This window comes from Fukomys damarensis, unplaced genomic scaffold (genome assembly GCF_012274545.1).
Source record: "Fukomys damarensis isolate Sample0158 unplaced genomic scaffold, DMR_v1.0_HiC HiC_scaffold_29, whole genome shotgun sequence".
NCBI lineage: Eukaryota > Metazoa > Chordata > Mammalia > Rodentia > Bathyergidae > Fukomys > Fukomys damarensis.
Window position 1 is genome coordinate 2271206 of NW_022900941.1, and position 16663 is coordinate 2287868.

At 43.8% G+C, this 16663-nt stretch overlaps 1 protein-coding gene and 1 pseudogene across 3 annotated transcripts in view; both read left to right on the top strand.

Annotated features, from left to right (window-relative positions):
- The first annotated feature begins 926 nt into the window (after positions 1 to 926).
- Ammecr1l (AMMECR1 like) overlaps positions 927 to 16663 on the top strand; it is a 25783-nt gene continuing 10046 nt past the window's right edge. The window contains exons 1-2 of one of the 3 annotated variants that reach the window (XM_010637642.3): positions 927 to 1053; positions 15002 to 15449. In XM_010637642.3, coding sequence (XP_010635944.1) covers positions 15040 to 15449 — 410 coding nt within the window. In that variant the 5' untranslated portion in view covers positions 927 to 1053; positions 15002 to 15039. Of the gene's footprint in view, positions 1054 to 14093; positions 14279 to 15001; positions 15450 to 16663 lie in introns of those variants that run through there. The other 2 variants (XM_010637640.3, XM_033757142.1) reach the window with 2 other exon arrangements.
- On the top strand, positions 7611 to 7747 carry LOC117283692 (annotated as a pseudogene).

The following is a 16663-nucleotide window of genomic DNA, read 5'->3' on the forward strand; positions in this document are numbered from 1 at the left end:
CGCTGCCCGCGTCCCGCAGCTCACCTCTCACCTTTGCCCTCTGCCCGCACTCTGGTTTCGAGCTTTTCTCGCTTGATTCCTCACACGCGCGCTTCCCCCCGCACCTTCTCTCTTCAGGCCCCGTCGTGACTCCCCCTTCCTTGTCCCAGCCTTGGCGCCCAGTTACCCTCTCCCTCCACGTTAGACTCCCCGGGCTTCCTGCCTCCTTCCTGGGCTGTGGGTTTTGCCCTTCATGCGTCGCCCTCCATTCCCTGTCCTGACCTGAACTCTGCCACACTCGCTCACCCTTATCCCTTTGGCCCTATCCTCTTTCACGGCCCTCTCCTAGGCTACCGGGGGTGGGGCCTGGAGTCTCCTGTTTACATCTCTGGAGTAGCTCCCTCCTTTATTACTAGGGAGTGTAGAGAGTTGGGGGAGAGACGAGGAAGAGGTTTATGCAAGACTCAGGGTGAGGACGGACGACCTAGCAGCACTTATGCTTATGTCTCCTCCTGACACAGCAGTGTGAGCCTGTCCTCGGGTCCTCCACCCTGGCATGTTGTGCAGTAATTCTTAAGAACTACCTTTGTAGAGGATTTGGAGTACGTTTGTATTCTGCACCCAGGGGAAAGCTTGAAAATGGTCTGTCCTAGCCTGAAAGCCGGTTTTGACCTAAATTGATGGCGGGTAGGTTTTAATGTGTGTCTCATGTTTAAGGTCAGTAAACCCTTGGATCCTCGGGGTCCTCCCTGGTCATGATGCTCAGGACGAGGTGACTCAGGCACGGGATTGCTGTGCTGCCTCATACTTTGTGTTTGAAACGTTTTAAAGTGTGGAAAGCCTGTTCTCGAGCCCCTTTCTTTTTCCAGAAGTTGCTCTGTTGAGTTGTAATCTTTCAAAAAACCATACCTGACCTTTCCCCTACCTGGATGTTGTTTGTTCACCGATCCTACATTTCTGTCTTAGGTACAGAAAGAAGGAATGGAATTGGAAGGAAGAGACTTCATTCCAGAGACAAAGTAGTTCTCCTCTGTTGTAGCTGTCCCTCTGGCAATACAAACTTTCCTGCTTCCAGTGAGTATTGCCTTGGACATATGGAGAATGGAATTGTAGGGCTGTTTTGGTTTTAGGCCTCTGTTTGGCTTTTATGAAGTAGGAGTACTTTCTTGATATGTATTGTTTTACTCCCGTGAAGAAATCCCAATATTGCTGAAGTTCTTCTACTTAATCTTTTAAAAAAGTAAATGTGCAAGGACAAGTTTATCTATCATAGATCAGTTAGAGTGACTTAGGTGGTAGTGTAGTGTCACACTTCCTGTACACTTCTGAGTGCATAAGGTCTGGCTCTCCGCCCTTCCCAATTACCCAAAAAGATTGTCTTAATTTATAGTTTAACTCGGATATTAATGAAGTCACTGGTCATGTTAACTGATATTGTTGACTGTGGTACTGTTTCCTTGAAAATTCCATCGCAGATTGAGAAATGATTATAACTCCACATGTGAACTTTAAACCAAAGTTTTTTGGGAAAAATTATTACTGCTGCATCCCTTTGGCTTTATTAATGCCAGTCTGCTTGGGCTGAGGGTGCATGTGGCTCAGTGGCCAGGTACTTGGCCCAGTACGTGTGAGGCCCTCGGCTTTCTCCCCTGCACTTTATAAAAAACCCCATAAAACTAATGACAGTACATTAACATTTGTAAGAATTTTTCAGAGTGCTTCACATCTTGTCAGCCTCCCAAGCCTATTGTGAGGAAAGTAGGTACAAATGTTTTCACTTCAGAGATGAGAGAAGTGGGCTGGGGATTTAGCTCAGTGGTTTTACTGCCTACCTGTTAAGCACAAGGACCTGAGTTTTATCCCTAGTACCCCCCACCCCCAAAAAAAAGAAATGAGAGAAGTAAGGCTCAGAAAGATCTAGCACTTTGTTGTAGACCACATAGAAAAGAAGGGGCTAAAAATAAAATTGTAACTCCTATATTCCAATGTTTTCTTTAAGATAAGTGGACATGAATATTTGGATGTGAACCTATTTCTGCATGCTTTGAAAAATACATAAATTTTAAAATAATTGTATAGGTTGATGAGTATTTTGCAGGGAAAATGTTCATATATCAAGTGTTGTGTGTACGCTAGAGTTTCAAAAAATAATTTGGAATGGTTACCAGAATGTTTGTGGGGTTTTTTTCTATTTCCTGGAATAGTTCCATAAGTAGGCCAGAATTATAGTTCAGGTGCCATTTCAGTACCCATAATATAATTATTAAATTGAATTTCATCTCAACTCTCTGTGTCACAGAGGAAATAACAGCCTATTCCTATCTGTGGAAGGCTTGATTTGAGCATCTGGACACTTACCTGATAACAACAACAAAAAATATGGCGACCCTTTCTTGTTTGCTTATCCACCTCCCAAATCTTCATGAAGTCATGTTTTCCAGTAAGCCCTTTTGAGGCTTGTCTTCAAAAGGTGAAACTAGATTTTTTTCCCCTGCTCCTATACACTTCTAGATGATGATGATGATGATGATTTATTTATTTATTTTTGCTACCCGGGATCAGACTTGGGACCTTGCATTTTTGAGGCAGGTGGCAGAAACACTGAGCTAAATCCCCAGCCCTAGGTATTTTAATCTGATTATTGTTTGAAATATAACTAATTTGACAAAAGTTGTTCTGTTAGTATTCATTGAATGTCAGGATGTCCACAATAACAGCATATTTAGCAAGGACAGTTTCTTATTATTGTGTATCTGCATGCTTAAATGAGGACTCTGTAGAATAGAACTCGGAGAGCTCAGTCTTTTTTATGCTTTCTGGCATCTCAATAAAAAGGAGCAGTGGGTGATTTATTAGAGACCATTGCTTTCAAAGGTGAAAAACACCAAGGTCATTGGAGTAATAGTCCAGTGTTAATAATATGCTTAATTCTGGGTGTGGTGGCGCAGGCCTGTAATCCCAGCACTGGGGAGGCTGAGGCAGGAGGATCACTGTGAGTTTGAGACCAGCCTGGGCTACATAGTGAGTTCCAGTTCAGTCTCAACTACATAGTGAAACCCTGTCTCAAATAACCAAAAAAAAAAAAAAAAAGAAAACCTTAGACTATAAAGCAGCTGTATAGAGTTGTATTAAGAGAGCATTTATTCCTTTAGAAATTGTAAGAACTCAGCCTAGTTATTCTTATAACCAACTCTACTTTTATTAGTATGGGTTGTGGTAGTATTAGAACTAGCAAACAATAAATAGTAGTTATGCGCCAGAGGATTGCCATGTTCTTCTCATGTCTTACTTGAATGGTGACAATCCTCTGTGGTGGTGTATTCATGGGATGTGACGACTTGCCTGAGTTTGCATTCTAAGTGTGCACATCCAGGCTGGCATTTGAGCCAGGAGGACAGTTAAGTCTGTGACTCCAAGGCCTAGGCTCTGTCCACAGAAGATGCGAGCTGCTCTGAGAAGGTATCAGCTTATTGGGTTCAGTGGACTTTAGTAGCCTTAGAAGGGACCCAGCAAGGAAGGACAGCCCTCTGCCCAGCCAGCCACATCAGTCCGGTCATCCTCACGTTCTTGCTTAGGGGTGGCCTTGATAACCTTGTATTAATCCTTGAAACAAAAAGTGGCTACCTATGCAGTGGCTACCCATGCAAACTCCAATGGGTTGCTCTGCAAATATCCCATCATTCAAGAAGGAAAAAAGGAATTCTTTTCCAAGTGCAGTTTAGAATGTATGAGCTGTCAAAGGAAAACCCTGAGGCACCTAACATTAAGTGGCACTTGAGGTCAGGTCCAGGACTGACCAGTCACAGTTGTGTTTTAGCAGAGATGACAACTACTAGTATAGATTGGATCAAAGCCGAGTGTGGTGGCACATGTCTGTAATCCTAACATTCGGGAGGCTGAGGCAGGAGGATCACCAAGAGTTCAAGGCCAACCTGCTCTACACAGTGAAACCGTCTCAAAAAAAAAAGATTTCTATACTCCTTCTTAGCAATAATGTCAGCTCTCTTCAGCTCAAATCAAAGGATGGGTTTGATAGCTTCACAGCAAAATAGATAAACAATATGGATAATACATTCTAAAAACTAGGTCAACTATCACCTAAGTATCTTTTTCTTTTGTTTTTTTGAGACAGGGTCTTCCTATGTACGTACTTCAGACTGGCCTTGAACTTACCATGTAGCTCAGAGTAGCATTGAACTTGCAGCAATCTTAACTGCCTCAGCCTCCTGAGTGTTAGGATCACAGCCATGCACCACCACTCCCAACAAAAGTACCTATTGTATCTGACTATATAATTATAGACACCCTGAGAATCTGAGATACAGTTCATTTGTGAAGGCTGGTTGTAACTCAAGTTGGTTGTAAGTCAAGACTATTTTTCCCATAAGAAATAATGGAAATACCCATAATGCATTCAAAACCTCCCAAAGCACCCCTTAACTAACTTTTTAAATAATAAATACAAATATATATATATATATTGTATGATGTGTGTAATTTTTTTTTTTCTGGTAATGGGGATTGAACTCGGGTCCTTGTGCTTGCAAGGCAGGCTCCCGAACCGCTGAGCTAAATCCTTGGCGATGTGTGTAATTTTTGTTTGTTTTTTTTGTATGGGGGACAGAACTCAGGACCTTGCACTTGCAAGGCAGGCAGTGGAACCTCTGAGCTAAATCCCCAGTCCTATAATGTGTGATTTACCAGAAACACCAGTACTTTTCTTAGTGTATTCATCAAAAAGTTATAAAATGTGCCTAGTTTACCAGAAACAAAATTTTCATACTGTACTCATCATTCAAGTTGACATCTTGTTTCAGAACTAGGAACTGGTCTAAGGTTGTCTGTTTCTGTCTTTTCTTTAACACTCTTCTGTAGTATAACATAACATCTTTGTTTTTTTTGTTTTTTTGTTTTGTTTTATTTTTCTGGTACTGGGGATTGAACTCAGGACCTTGTACTTGTGAGGCAGGTGGAGACATCACTGAGCTAAATCCCGGGCCTGAAATGACATTGTCATTAAGCAAGTGAATGCAGTGATTGGTTTATTCTGTCTAGGTGGGTCTTCTCTACAAATCTTTGTAGCTTTGTCCATTTTTTTCAGGATTTCCTTTGTTTCAGAAAAAGAACTACTCCTCCTCCTCTTCAGAAAGCTCCTCAGCTGCCATTCTCTGTGGCTCAGCCAGAAGTTGCTGGAGTTCCTCTGCAGACAGTTCCTCTGAGTGTTCTTCCACCAGGTCCTAAGCATCACCACTGTCTCCCTGTGAGCCTATAGACTCTGCTGTAGTGACAGTGTCATCAACCACAGGGTCAGTTGAAGGCTCAGGCTCCTATACACTGCAAAATCTCTCTCCTATATAATATTAGGCCACACTTTCTTCCAGGAAGATCTCTTGTCCTAAGAGAGACATCGGCCCAGAATTTCTCAGCCCCATGCAGGAAAGGATGTTGTCATGTTCCTCCCAGAACTCTGTAAGGGTCAGATCTGCATCTGAAGCCATCTGGAAGCACTTCAGACAGTTCCTTGGTGGATAGCTTCTTAAAGTTAGCTATAACCTGGTAGTCTATAGGCTGCAATAGAGGAGTTGTGTTATGTGGGAGGAACTCAACTGAGAGCCATGGGAATTCTTCGGTTAATTCTTCCAAATCTCATGGGTGAGTGGCAGCATTGTCCATGAGGAGGAGAGTCTTCAGTGCTAAACCTTTGTCTTTAGATATTTCCTTTTAGGGCCATAGATTTAGTTAGCTCAGTGGTTTTGCCACCTGCCTTGCAAGCTCAATGGCCCGAGGTCAATCCCCTGTACCAACTCAGGCCCTTGTGCTTGTGAGGCAGGTGGAGGAACCACTGAGCCAAATCCCTGGCCTCCTTCTAGGTGTTTCTTAACAGTATGACAGAAAGCCTCTCTGATTGACTCAAGAAAAAATACTCTTGTTACCCAGCTTTTGCATTAGATCTCCATGACCCCTAGCCTATTCTGCATGACTGTTTTCTGAACACTCTAGGGGTCTCAGAGTGATAAATCAAGAGAGGCTTTATCTTGAGGTCACCACTCACACTGGCACTTATCAATAAGGTTAGCCTATCCTTCATAGGCTTGTGGTCTGGCATTTTCTTCTCTTCCTGGGTAATGTACGTCCTTCAGGGCATTTTCTCCCAGAAAAGGCCAGTTTTATCACAGTTGAAAACTTGATGACAGCAAAAACCATTTTTCTATGTCATGGTTTTGAAGTGGTGTGTGTAATTTTCAGCAGCCCTTTCATCATCACTGGCTGTTTCACCATCTGTAGTTAGGTTGTGAATTCCAGTTCTCCCTTTAAAATTGTGAAACCACTCCTTACTGGCACAGAATGTTTCACCATTATCACATGTTGATGGATTATCCTTTTTGAGATCTGCATTTATAGCCCTGGCCTTTTCACAAATTATAGACTCAGCCTATAACCTGCCTCTGCCTTTCATTTATCCACATTAATAAAGAGCCTTTCTACCGACACTGTTGATTGTGCCTCACTAATCTGAGTAACACCTTTAGCAACACTAGTTTCCTTATACAAGTTGTATTGGGCTGGGATGCGCAGTGATGCCGCTGCCTGCATCGCAAGTGCAAGGTCCCATTTGATCCCCGTAATTAAAAAAAAAAAAAATGCAACTTCCAACTTACACAAATCTTTTCTCTGTAAGATTGTCAAGATGTTGGATTTTTGTTTGTTTGATTTTGTTTATTTTGTTTGTTTTTGAGACAGGATCTCACTATGTAATTGAGACTGACCTGGAACTCACTCTGTAACCCAGGCTGGCCTCAAACTCAAAGCGATCCTCCTGCCTCAGCCTCCTGATTGCTGGGATTGCAGGTGTGCGCCACCATGCCCGGCTGAGGTTGTGGATTTTGACAGGCTGTACATATTATCAAGATTGGTCACATAAATGTCACTCTAATATTTTTTTCTTTTTCTTTTTTTTTTTTGAGTCAGGGTCTCACTATGTAGTTGAGACTGATCTGGAATTCAATGTGTAGCCCAGACTGGTCTTGAGCTCACAGAGATCCTCCTGCCTCAGCCTCCTGAGTGCTGGGATTACAGGTGTGCGCCACCACGCCCAGTGGGGCCATACTGATAGTAATAATCATAGTGATTATATAAAGCACTGACAAGTCACGCGCGCAGACACACGCACCTGGCTCAGACTAACACATATGTTTACATTTTTCTGGCATCTCAAGTCCTTGTTTACAACTGTGTAGGTCGTGACTCCAGACTTTGGTCATAAGTTAAAACTAAAATTCCAGTCATAACCCAAATTGTTGATATGTGAGGCTGGCCATAACTCAAGGGTCTGTTGTATTCCAGTCAGCTCACCACAGAACCAAAGCAACCACAGGTTCTTGTTCAAAAGGTAAATTTAAATAAAATTCGTAGGAGAGCTATAGGTAAAATTGTGGATGACAGTCAGCAATTTTCTTGTTACTGTTGTGTGGGCTGTCCGTGGGACACTGTGTTAGATGGTGTTTTGAAAGATAAAACACAGGTCTACCAGGTGTGGTTATGCCTGTCACCCTCGCGCTCTTAGAGGCTAAGTTCAAACCCACCCAGGGCGACGTAGTCACTCAGTGAGGCCCTGTCTCAAAATCGAGAAAATACTTACCTGGCAGGGAGATAGCATGATCACGAAGGGAGATCTCCCATCCGCTGCACTCGGATATGCTGACCCTGTGATTTCCCCAAATGTGGGAAACTCTCGACTGCGTAATTTGTTCTGGCAGTGGGAGACTGCGTAAATTTATTATTAAAAAGGAGAATAAAAAAGGGGGTCCAGGGTTGTAGCTCAGTGCAAAGGCCTTGGGTTCAGTCCCCCTTTCATACCCACAGATGCTTCCTGGCCTATCAGGCTCAGGCTGGTTCCCTAAGCTCGAGTTTCTATCTGCTGTGTTTCCCCACAAAGCCAGGGGAGGAATCACCAAGTGGTCCTCACTGTAGGCCCCAACACAGCTCAGAACTTTTGAATGTTAGTGACAAGCAGAGAGTGTATACCATAAAAACAGAAATGGTGAGGAATCGGGAACATGCTGAGGAAGGGGCAGTGACTGAACACTGAAGGCAGACTTTTCCTTACAAGGTTGTCTTGAAGCTGAGTGTGGTGGCACACATCTATAATACCAGCACTCAGGAGGCTGAGGCAGGAGGATGGCTGTGAGTTTGAGGCCAGCCAGAGCTACATAGTGAGGTCAGGGCCAACCTTGAAGTACGTAGGGAGACCTTGTCTCAAACAGACAAACAAACAAAACTAGATTGTCTTGAGAGGGCAGGGTGTGGTAGTGCAACCTGTAAATCCAGCACTCTGGATCCTGAGACAGGCTACAGAGTAAGTTCAAGGCCAGTTTGAACTACACAGTGAGAGCCTGTTTTGGAAAAAAAGTCTTAAGAGGTCCAACAGTGTTTCCTTTAATTTACTCCAGCTTTCATTGAAGTATGGGTACCTTTTCTGTCTGGCAGAAGCCTAGTCTAATGCATTCTCATTGATTGTTTCAAAGTGGTTGCGCAGCCAGGGATTTAGCTCAGTGGTTCTGCTGCCTGCTTTGCAAGCACAAGCACCCGAGTTCGATCCCTGGTACCAAAAAAACAAAGTGTTTGCATGGTAGGTAAAGGAGCTCACTGCTTCTGGCTCTTGAAGTGGTCCTCTAGCTAAGCTTTGTAAGTCACTCAGCCAGCAAGGCCTAGAAGGGCTATCATGATGCGTATTTTAATTCAGCAAGGGGTTTTACATCTGAGTGCACTTACTAAAGAGCAATCAGCTTCATGGTCACCTGTACGTGGTAAGAGGACCATAACTGGTGGCTTTTATGAGGTTTGGGGAGGGGTGAGAACAGTTTCACATGCAGTTTTAGAAGAGGTAGGGTATGAGCTGGATGTTATGGCCCACACCTGTATCGCAGCATTGTGGGAGGCTAAGGCAAGAGGATTGCAATTTCGAGTCCTGCCTGGGCAAGATCCTGTCTCAAAATAAAAAAGGCTGGGTCTGAATCTCAGTGTGAAGGCCCCTGGGTTTAGTCCCCAGTAGCCAAAAAAAAAAAAAAGAGAGAGAGAAAAAAAGAAGGAAGAAAGGAGGTGGGGTGTGTCATTCTGTAGCGTCTGTTTTTAGCTGGTCAGGTAGATGGTTGCTCTGTTCTATTAAAATGCTAGTACCCTGAAGTGTACTGTGCTGCAGTCGCAGAGGCCTCAGGTTGAACTGCGAGAGCACCACCTCTCTTGACTAGTGTCTGCAGCTGCTTTGTTCTGAAGAGATGCGCACTTTATGTCGGTAGAGTCAGAAGAGTCTCAAACCTAAAGAGAAAGTTTTGATAAAATGAATAAATAGCAACTGATGTACTTTACCACCTTGGTTCACTTTATATTCTCTACTGACATTGTTAATATTTGCTTTATGCTGTCAGATAAGTAAATCGTCAGCCCCCTCAAAAGCTAACTTAAGAATATTTGAACAAGAGGGAGGAGAGGTGGGGAGAGAATGGAGATATATATCGAGTGTAATAAAATAGATTGATTAAACTTTGTTAAAGCTGGGAATTCAGTTCATTGCATCATTCTTTCCACCACTTTATTTTTGAAATTTTTAATTTTTAAATTTATAGAATAAATTTCTTAAAAATGTGCTTTTTTCCTCTTTTTCTGTGATAGAAGGGATCAAACCCAGGGTGTCTCACGCGCTAGGCAAGCACTCTACCACTGAATTACAATTTTTGCTTTCTTTTGTTTTGTTTCTTGGGTGTTTGCTTGCAGCTGAGTCTTACTATGTAGCCCATACTGGCCTCGAATTCGTGATCTTCCTGAGTTCTGGGATTATAGGCATACAACAATATACTTAGCCCTAAAATGTTTTTTGTTGGGTTTTGTTTTGGGTACCGAGACTCGCACTTCTTGGGTCTTTTTGCTTGTGAGGCAGGTGGTGATACCACTGAGCTAAATCCCCAGGCCCCTAAAATGTTTTTGATGTAGAAAGTAGTATATAACTCAGCCTTTGGTCACTAATGGAGATTGGTTGAATTGTTTGTTTAGGGGCCTCCCAGAAAAATGCCTGGGGCCTACAGAGCCACAAGATTTTGATTGGTTCTGTCCATGTCGAGTCATAGTTTGGAAGGGTGCTGAAGGAACTGGTAAATGTAAACACGAGGTATCCGTGGTGACCATGCCCTGCTGCAGATCAGTGATTGGATGTGGCGTTTAAGCAGTCTTCTGGCCTGCAATCCATTGTGCCCTGCGCCCGTGTACTTTGGAGAAAAAAATTTTTTTTTGGTACCAGGAATTGAACTCTTGTGCTTGCAAGGCAGGCGGCGGAACCACTGAGCTAAATCCCCGGCCCCATGGCCTGTGTACTTTGAAAGTCTCCTGTTACTTTGTAGGGTCTTTCACCAGTCAGGTAGCTGGTGTTTCCTGCTGAGAATCACCTGAGTTGTTGCTGCTGTCTTGTGACAGTTGGCTTTCCGTAGATACTGCTTGATGTGTAATGAAAATAATGAAAAGACTCTTTTTTTGTTTTTTTGAGACAGGGTCTCACTATGTACTTGAGACTGACCTGGAGCTCACTATGTAGCCCAGGCTGGTCTCGAACTCACAGCGATCCTCCTGCCTCAGCCTCCCGAGTGCTGGGATTACAGGCGTGCGCCCCCGCGCCCGGTTTGGAAAGCCTTGTTTAACCAATTCTTTTGGACTCTGGGGCTGTAGAGGCAGAGCCTGTGGACCCCGTCGCTCTTGCTGAAATGGCAGCCTTCTGGACTTCTGCACCTTCATCTAACGTGTACCCTAAACCCACATGTGGCTGTAGTTAAGTGCAAGGTAGACGAGTGGCATCCGTGTGGACCCCACCAGCAGGAGTGGGAGATGAAGGCTTATCTTTTTCTGGGTGATGGCTGAGGTGTTGGCTTTGGCTTCAGAATATTACCTGTTTGATATCATTTTCTCCTGTTTGCTTTCGTTGGCAGGCTTCTATACAATAGCTAGTGTATTTGTATATCCTAAAATGTAAATGTTTTTGTTTTTTGAGACAGGGCCTCACTATGTATAGCCCAGTTGGCCTCAAACTCATCGTAGTCTTCCTGCCTCAGCCTCCCAAGTGCTGGGAACTGGGATTACTGGCTGTGCTGTGTGCTGTGCTGTGCTCTGCTCTGCTCATGTCCTTAGGAAAAAGACCAAATCCAGTGGCAAATATTGAATTATTGGCAGGTCTCATTTTCCGCATGGCTTGGTGAGACAGATTTTGGTTCAAATCTTAGCTCTGCCACTTTAATGGCATTGTGGCTTTGGGAAGATCTCTTACTTAGGAGTCTTGAAGTTCCTTCTCTATACAGTCATGGTAATGTCTGCCTGGCAGAAGGTTTGGAGGACTCAGTGGCTCCTTACTGAATCCTGTGGCATGCAGACACTGCTCCAAGCTGAGCACACATCCATATCCTGGATGTCTGGGTGTTGCTGTCCCAGGGGAAGGGGTCAGGCAGGAGCCTAGATGATGAGAGCAGCTAAGTGTAAGAACCCTTACCGTGTGCTAAGTGTAAGAACCCTTACCATCATTTCACAGCCTGTACAGATTTCATTCTCCCATCAACCCCAGATACAAGTACTGTCATTAGTCCTCTTTAGAGCAGTCTGAGAGAGCTGAGTCTTAGAGAAAGCAGGATTTGAACTCAGGCCAATGGCTTTGGAGGCAGGCTGGCTGCTGGCTGGCTTGCTTTCTTTCTTTCTTTCTTTCTTTCTTTCTTTCTTTCTTTCTTTCTGTACTGGGTATTGAACTCACGTCGTTGTGCTTGCCAGACAGCCGTCATGCCACTAAGCTAAATCCTCAGCTCTGGCGGCAACATTTTTTTTTTTTTGGTACTGGGATCAAACTCGGGACCTTGTGCTTGTAAGGCAGCGGTAGCACCACTGAGCTAAATCCCCAGCCCAAGGCAGTGACATTTTTAACCAAACCCCATGCTCCCTCTCTTTGCTATCTAAATAAGACACTCAGAAATAGTCTACAGTGACATGCATGCTCAGAAACATCTAGTCATTGGTTTTATTATATCAAGTATATAAGTCTCAAAAAAGAAGTCTGTTTTAAGCCAGACTTTGAACTATACAAACTATCATTCTTTGGCTAAATTTATATCTCATTCACAAGGGCCCAAGATGTGTATTTTGTCAAGGATGTACATATATGAACCACATAAATAATATTTATAACTGGGTGTTAGGGCGCATGCCTATAATCCCAGCACTCAGGAGGCTGAGGCAGGAGGATCACTGTAGGTTAGAGGCCAGCTTGGGCTACATAGTGAGTTCAAAACTTACCATAGTAAGATCCTGTCTCAAAAAATAATAATACTTATAAAATCCTTATCTCATTAAAATTAAAGGGACAGGGCGAGGGATTTAGCTCAGTAGTGCCATGCCTGCCTGGCAAGCACAAGGTACTGAGTTCAAATCCCAGCACTGGAAAAAAAAATCATAGAGACATAGCCAGATGTAGTGGTGCACACTGTAGCCTCAGCACTTGGGAGGCTGAGGCAGGAGGATTGCTACAAGTTCATGGTCGGCTTGAGCTATATAGTGATTTTCAGGCCAGCTTGAACTTCATAGTGAGACCCTGTCCAAAAAAAAATTTAAAGGGATGAATTACATAGAATGTAGTGATATTACAAATGGATATGTAACTGTCTGATTTAATTTAAAAGGCTGTAGAATTTCCAACAAAAATACTGTATTGTAGAGCTATGCTAAAAAAAAAAAAAAAAAAAAAAAAAAAAAAAAGCAAAAAAAGGTGGGGCTCAGTGTTAGAGTGGTGACTTAGCAGGAATGAGGCCCTGAGTCCCATCCCTGGCACTAAAAAGAGACAGTTGTGGTTGGGGAGTCCAAGCAAATTGGGACATTTAGGCAAGAGGACCGCTTGAGCCCAGTTTGTGGTCACTCTGAGCTGATAATGAAACTGTCACCAGAAACAGTTTAGTGCTACACATCCAAATAATAAGGAAATTTAGTTAAGATAATGCATATTGTATGTGTGTGTACACATATATGCCAAAATAATCACATGTTATATCTTGAGAAGAAAGCATTATTTTCTCTCATCAGCAAAATTTTACAATGTTTTGTTTATTTTATTTTTTGTTTTTTTGAGACAGGTTCTTACTGTGTAGTTCAGGCTGGCCTTGAACTCACTAGATAGTTTAGACTGGCCATGAATTCACAGGAATCCTCCTGCCTCAGCCTCCTGAGTGCTGGGATTACAGGTGCGCGTCAACAAACCTGGCATTTTTGGTATTGACATTGAAATAACTAGGGCCTATTTTCCTAATTTATTGAGAAAGACTTTGGACTTTGTGTGGTGGGGGGGGGACAGGGCTTGAACTCAGGACTTTTGCTCTGTGCCTTATCCCTAGCTCTTTAACGCATTTTCTGTTGTTGGTAGGTTTTTTTGTTGTTTTCTTGAGACAAGGTTTCACCAAGTCTCAGAGTTGCTCAGGCTTGCTTGAATTTATGATCCTTCTGAATTGGCCTCTTTAGAGTGCTGAAATTACAGGCATGCACTATCACGCCCAGCTAGGATATATTTTTACTTTTTTCTTAAAAAGCCTAAGGTCTAGCTGGGCGTGGTGTTGCATGCCTATAATCCCAGCACATTGGGAGGCTGAAGCAGGAGGATTGAAAGTTTGAACGTACCTAGGGGCACTTTAGTAACTTGGCAAGGCATTGTCTCAAAAAATTAAAAAAGGGCTAGCCTTGTAGAGCACTGTGAAGTCTCTGGGTTCAATCCCCAGTAAGGCCAAGAAAAAAAGAAAAGACAAACACACATCCCTTCCTCTCCTTTACACCATCATACGGGCTGCTGTGGCCCCTTTCCCGCGTGATGACCACATTTAGTAAAGCTGGCTGGCTCTCTCTCTCCCTGGCTGTGACAGGGCAGACATGGCTACCTCACAAAAGGACTGTGAAGCTTAGGCTGTTGGTGTGAGTCAAGGTTGCCTGGGTTTCAGTATTGTGAGTAAGGTCTTGAAAGGATCTAGAGGCCTAGAAATCTGAGTGAGTTCAGAGGGGACTGAGGGAGGGGCTAGAAGGGGGAGCTGTGAGGTTGGACAGGTGGAGCCCACAGAGGGGTGCGCTTTGCAGAATGACAGCTAATTGCTTTTCATCCTCACTCCTGTCTAGGGCTGAAATCACAGATTTTAAGTTAGAGATGAGGAAAATGCGAAGAAGATGTGGTTAACAAGGAAAAGCTTGAAAATACCTCTAAAGTTCTTTAAAAATAGGATGATGCAATGTGAAGCCTGTAAAAAAGGTAGAGAAATCAACCTGAGTCTGATGGGCAGGGGACATTCACTCTTGTCAGCTCCACCTTGTGCCCCAGGTGTCGTGGGGAAGAGACAGCTTCTCGTCTGCCTCCCCCGTGGTGACCATGCACTTTATGGAAAGTGTAGTTCCAGGCCAGGTGCTCAGACAAGAAAGAGGATGCGAAGTCCAAGACCAGCATAGCAGCTTACTGTTCTCTGAGTTAAAAGTCCATTAAATGGGGCTGGGAGTCTTAGCTCAGTCCAAAGGCCTGGATTCAATCCCCATTACCAAGGTTTAAAAGTTCCCCTGTAGAAAAAGTTCAGGAGTCTGGTCTAGAGCATGAGTGCTCTTATACCCCTATTCTGCCACCTATTTCGGTCACGTAATCCAGAGGTTTGGGTGTAAAAGAGAATTTGATGATTACTACCTAGTATGTGCAGCTCTTTTTCTGATTTTTTTTTTTTTTTCTCTTTTCCCTTCCTTTTCCCGGTAATGGGTATTGAAGCCAGGGCCTTCACAACTGAGCTGCATCCCTAGCCTTTTATTTTATTTATTATTTATTGTTTTATTTTTTTGAGGGTCTCCCTAAGTTGCTCAGGCTAGGCTCAAATTTTCGATCCTCCTGCCTCAGCCTGCAGGAGTGCTGGGACTATAGGCTGTGTCAGTGTGTTCACTTACTCTCTTCTTGTAGCCACTCAAGGCAGTGCTTAACTGTTTTCTTCTGGGTTAGGGTTCTGCAGCATTCCAGACCACGAGCACCGAATCAGGATGGGAAAAAGACGTTGTGTTCCTCCACTTGAGCCCAAGTTGGCAGCAGGCTGTTGTGGGGTCAAGAAGCCCAAATTATCTGGAAGCGGAACGCACAGTCACGGGAACCAGTCCACTACTGTCCCCGGCTCTAGTTCAGGACCTCTTCAAAACCACCAGCATGTGGACAGCAGCAGTGGACGGGAGAATGTGTCGTCAGACTTAACTCTGGGACCTGGAAACTCTCCTATCACACGAATGAATCCCGCATCGGGAGCTCTGAGCCCTCTCCCCCGGCCCAATGGAACTGCCAATACCACTAAGAATTTGGTGGTGACTGCAGAGATGTGCTGCTACTGCTTCGACGTACTCTACTGTCACCTCTATGGCTTCCCACAGCCACGACTTCCTAGATTCACCAATGACCCCTAGTGAGTAAATGGAGCATGGGGGCTGTGCGGAGGGCATAGTGCAGCATTTGAGATCATTCTTGCCACAGGAGCCCACTGCCGATTAAGCTTTAACATCATTTGAGCAGAGAGTAATGGAGTAGAGTGATAAGACGATCCAGACGCTATTTAGACCATTCAGCAGATTCAGTAATGGGGGATGTGAGGTATGTTTGGAGAACATGTTGGTTTGTTGTTAAAGCAATGATCTGGAAATGGGGAATTTCATTCTTGGTTCATATGGTGGTACTAGGTCATTTAACCTTTCATGTTGAGAAGTCACATCTTTGGGAACCTCAGTAATATTGAAGTCTTAAGTGACTTGTGAGTGTCTGAGGCCCTGGCTGTAGATGAGGAGCTCTCATTCATTGGGAGCTGTTTTTGTTTTGTGCTTTGTGGGAGTAGTGGTGATAGAGAGAGCTAATGCTTTTAGTTTAGTTTTTTTTGTTTGTTTTTAAAATTTTTTTATTTTATTTTTTTGAGACAGGATCTCACTATATAGTTGAGACTGACCTGGAACTCACTATGTAGCCCTGTCTGGTGTCAAACTCACAGCGATCCTCCAGCCTCAGCCTCCCGAGTGCTGGGATTATAGGTGTGCGCCGCCGCGCCCAGCCCCGCCCCCATACCAGGCAGGCATGGTGCCACTCACTGAGTTCATCTAATGCTTTTAACAAGGGTTACCTCCATTTTGTTCATCAGCATTCCCTTGTAGTCCCATAGAGTAGAGCTGCTGATACCTCATTAAGAAAACTCAGAATTGGTTGTACTGGTTTTATAAGACTCTGTTACCCTAAGACCTGTAAAGGTGTCAAAGAAGTACAAGTAAAAGTAATATATGCCAGTGTTTTCTTTTTCCTCGGAATTGGAAGCAGCTCTCAGCTGACTTTGAAGAGCGCTGCTGCTTTTGATTTTTATTTTGAGGTGGGTACTTTTGGAGCATTCATCGGTCTTAAGATCATTCTTTCTCAACCGCTGATAACCTGCTGAGTGTGCAGAGCCCTGGACAAAGATTGGGGGAGTATAAAGAAGAGGTCCTTGCCCTCAGGTGACATGGCATTGAATTGGCAAGTCACACACACCAATAAATAGTAGCAGAGGGAGGGCAGAGGATTTAGTGGTGCTGCAGCCTGCCTTGCAAGTGCAAGGCCCTGAGTTTGATCCCTGGTACCAAAAAAAAAAAAAAAAAAAAAAAA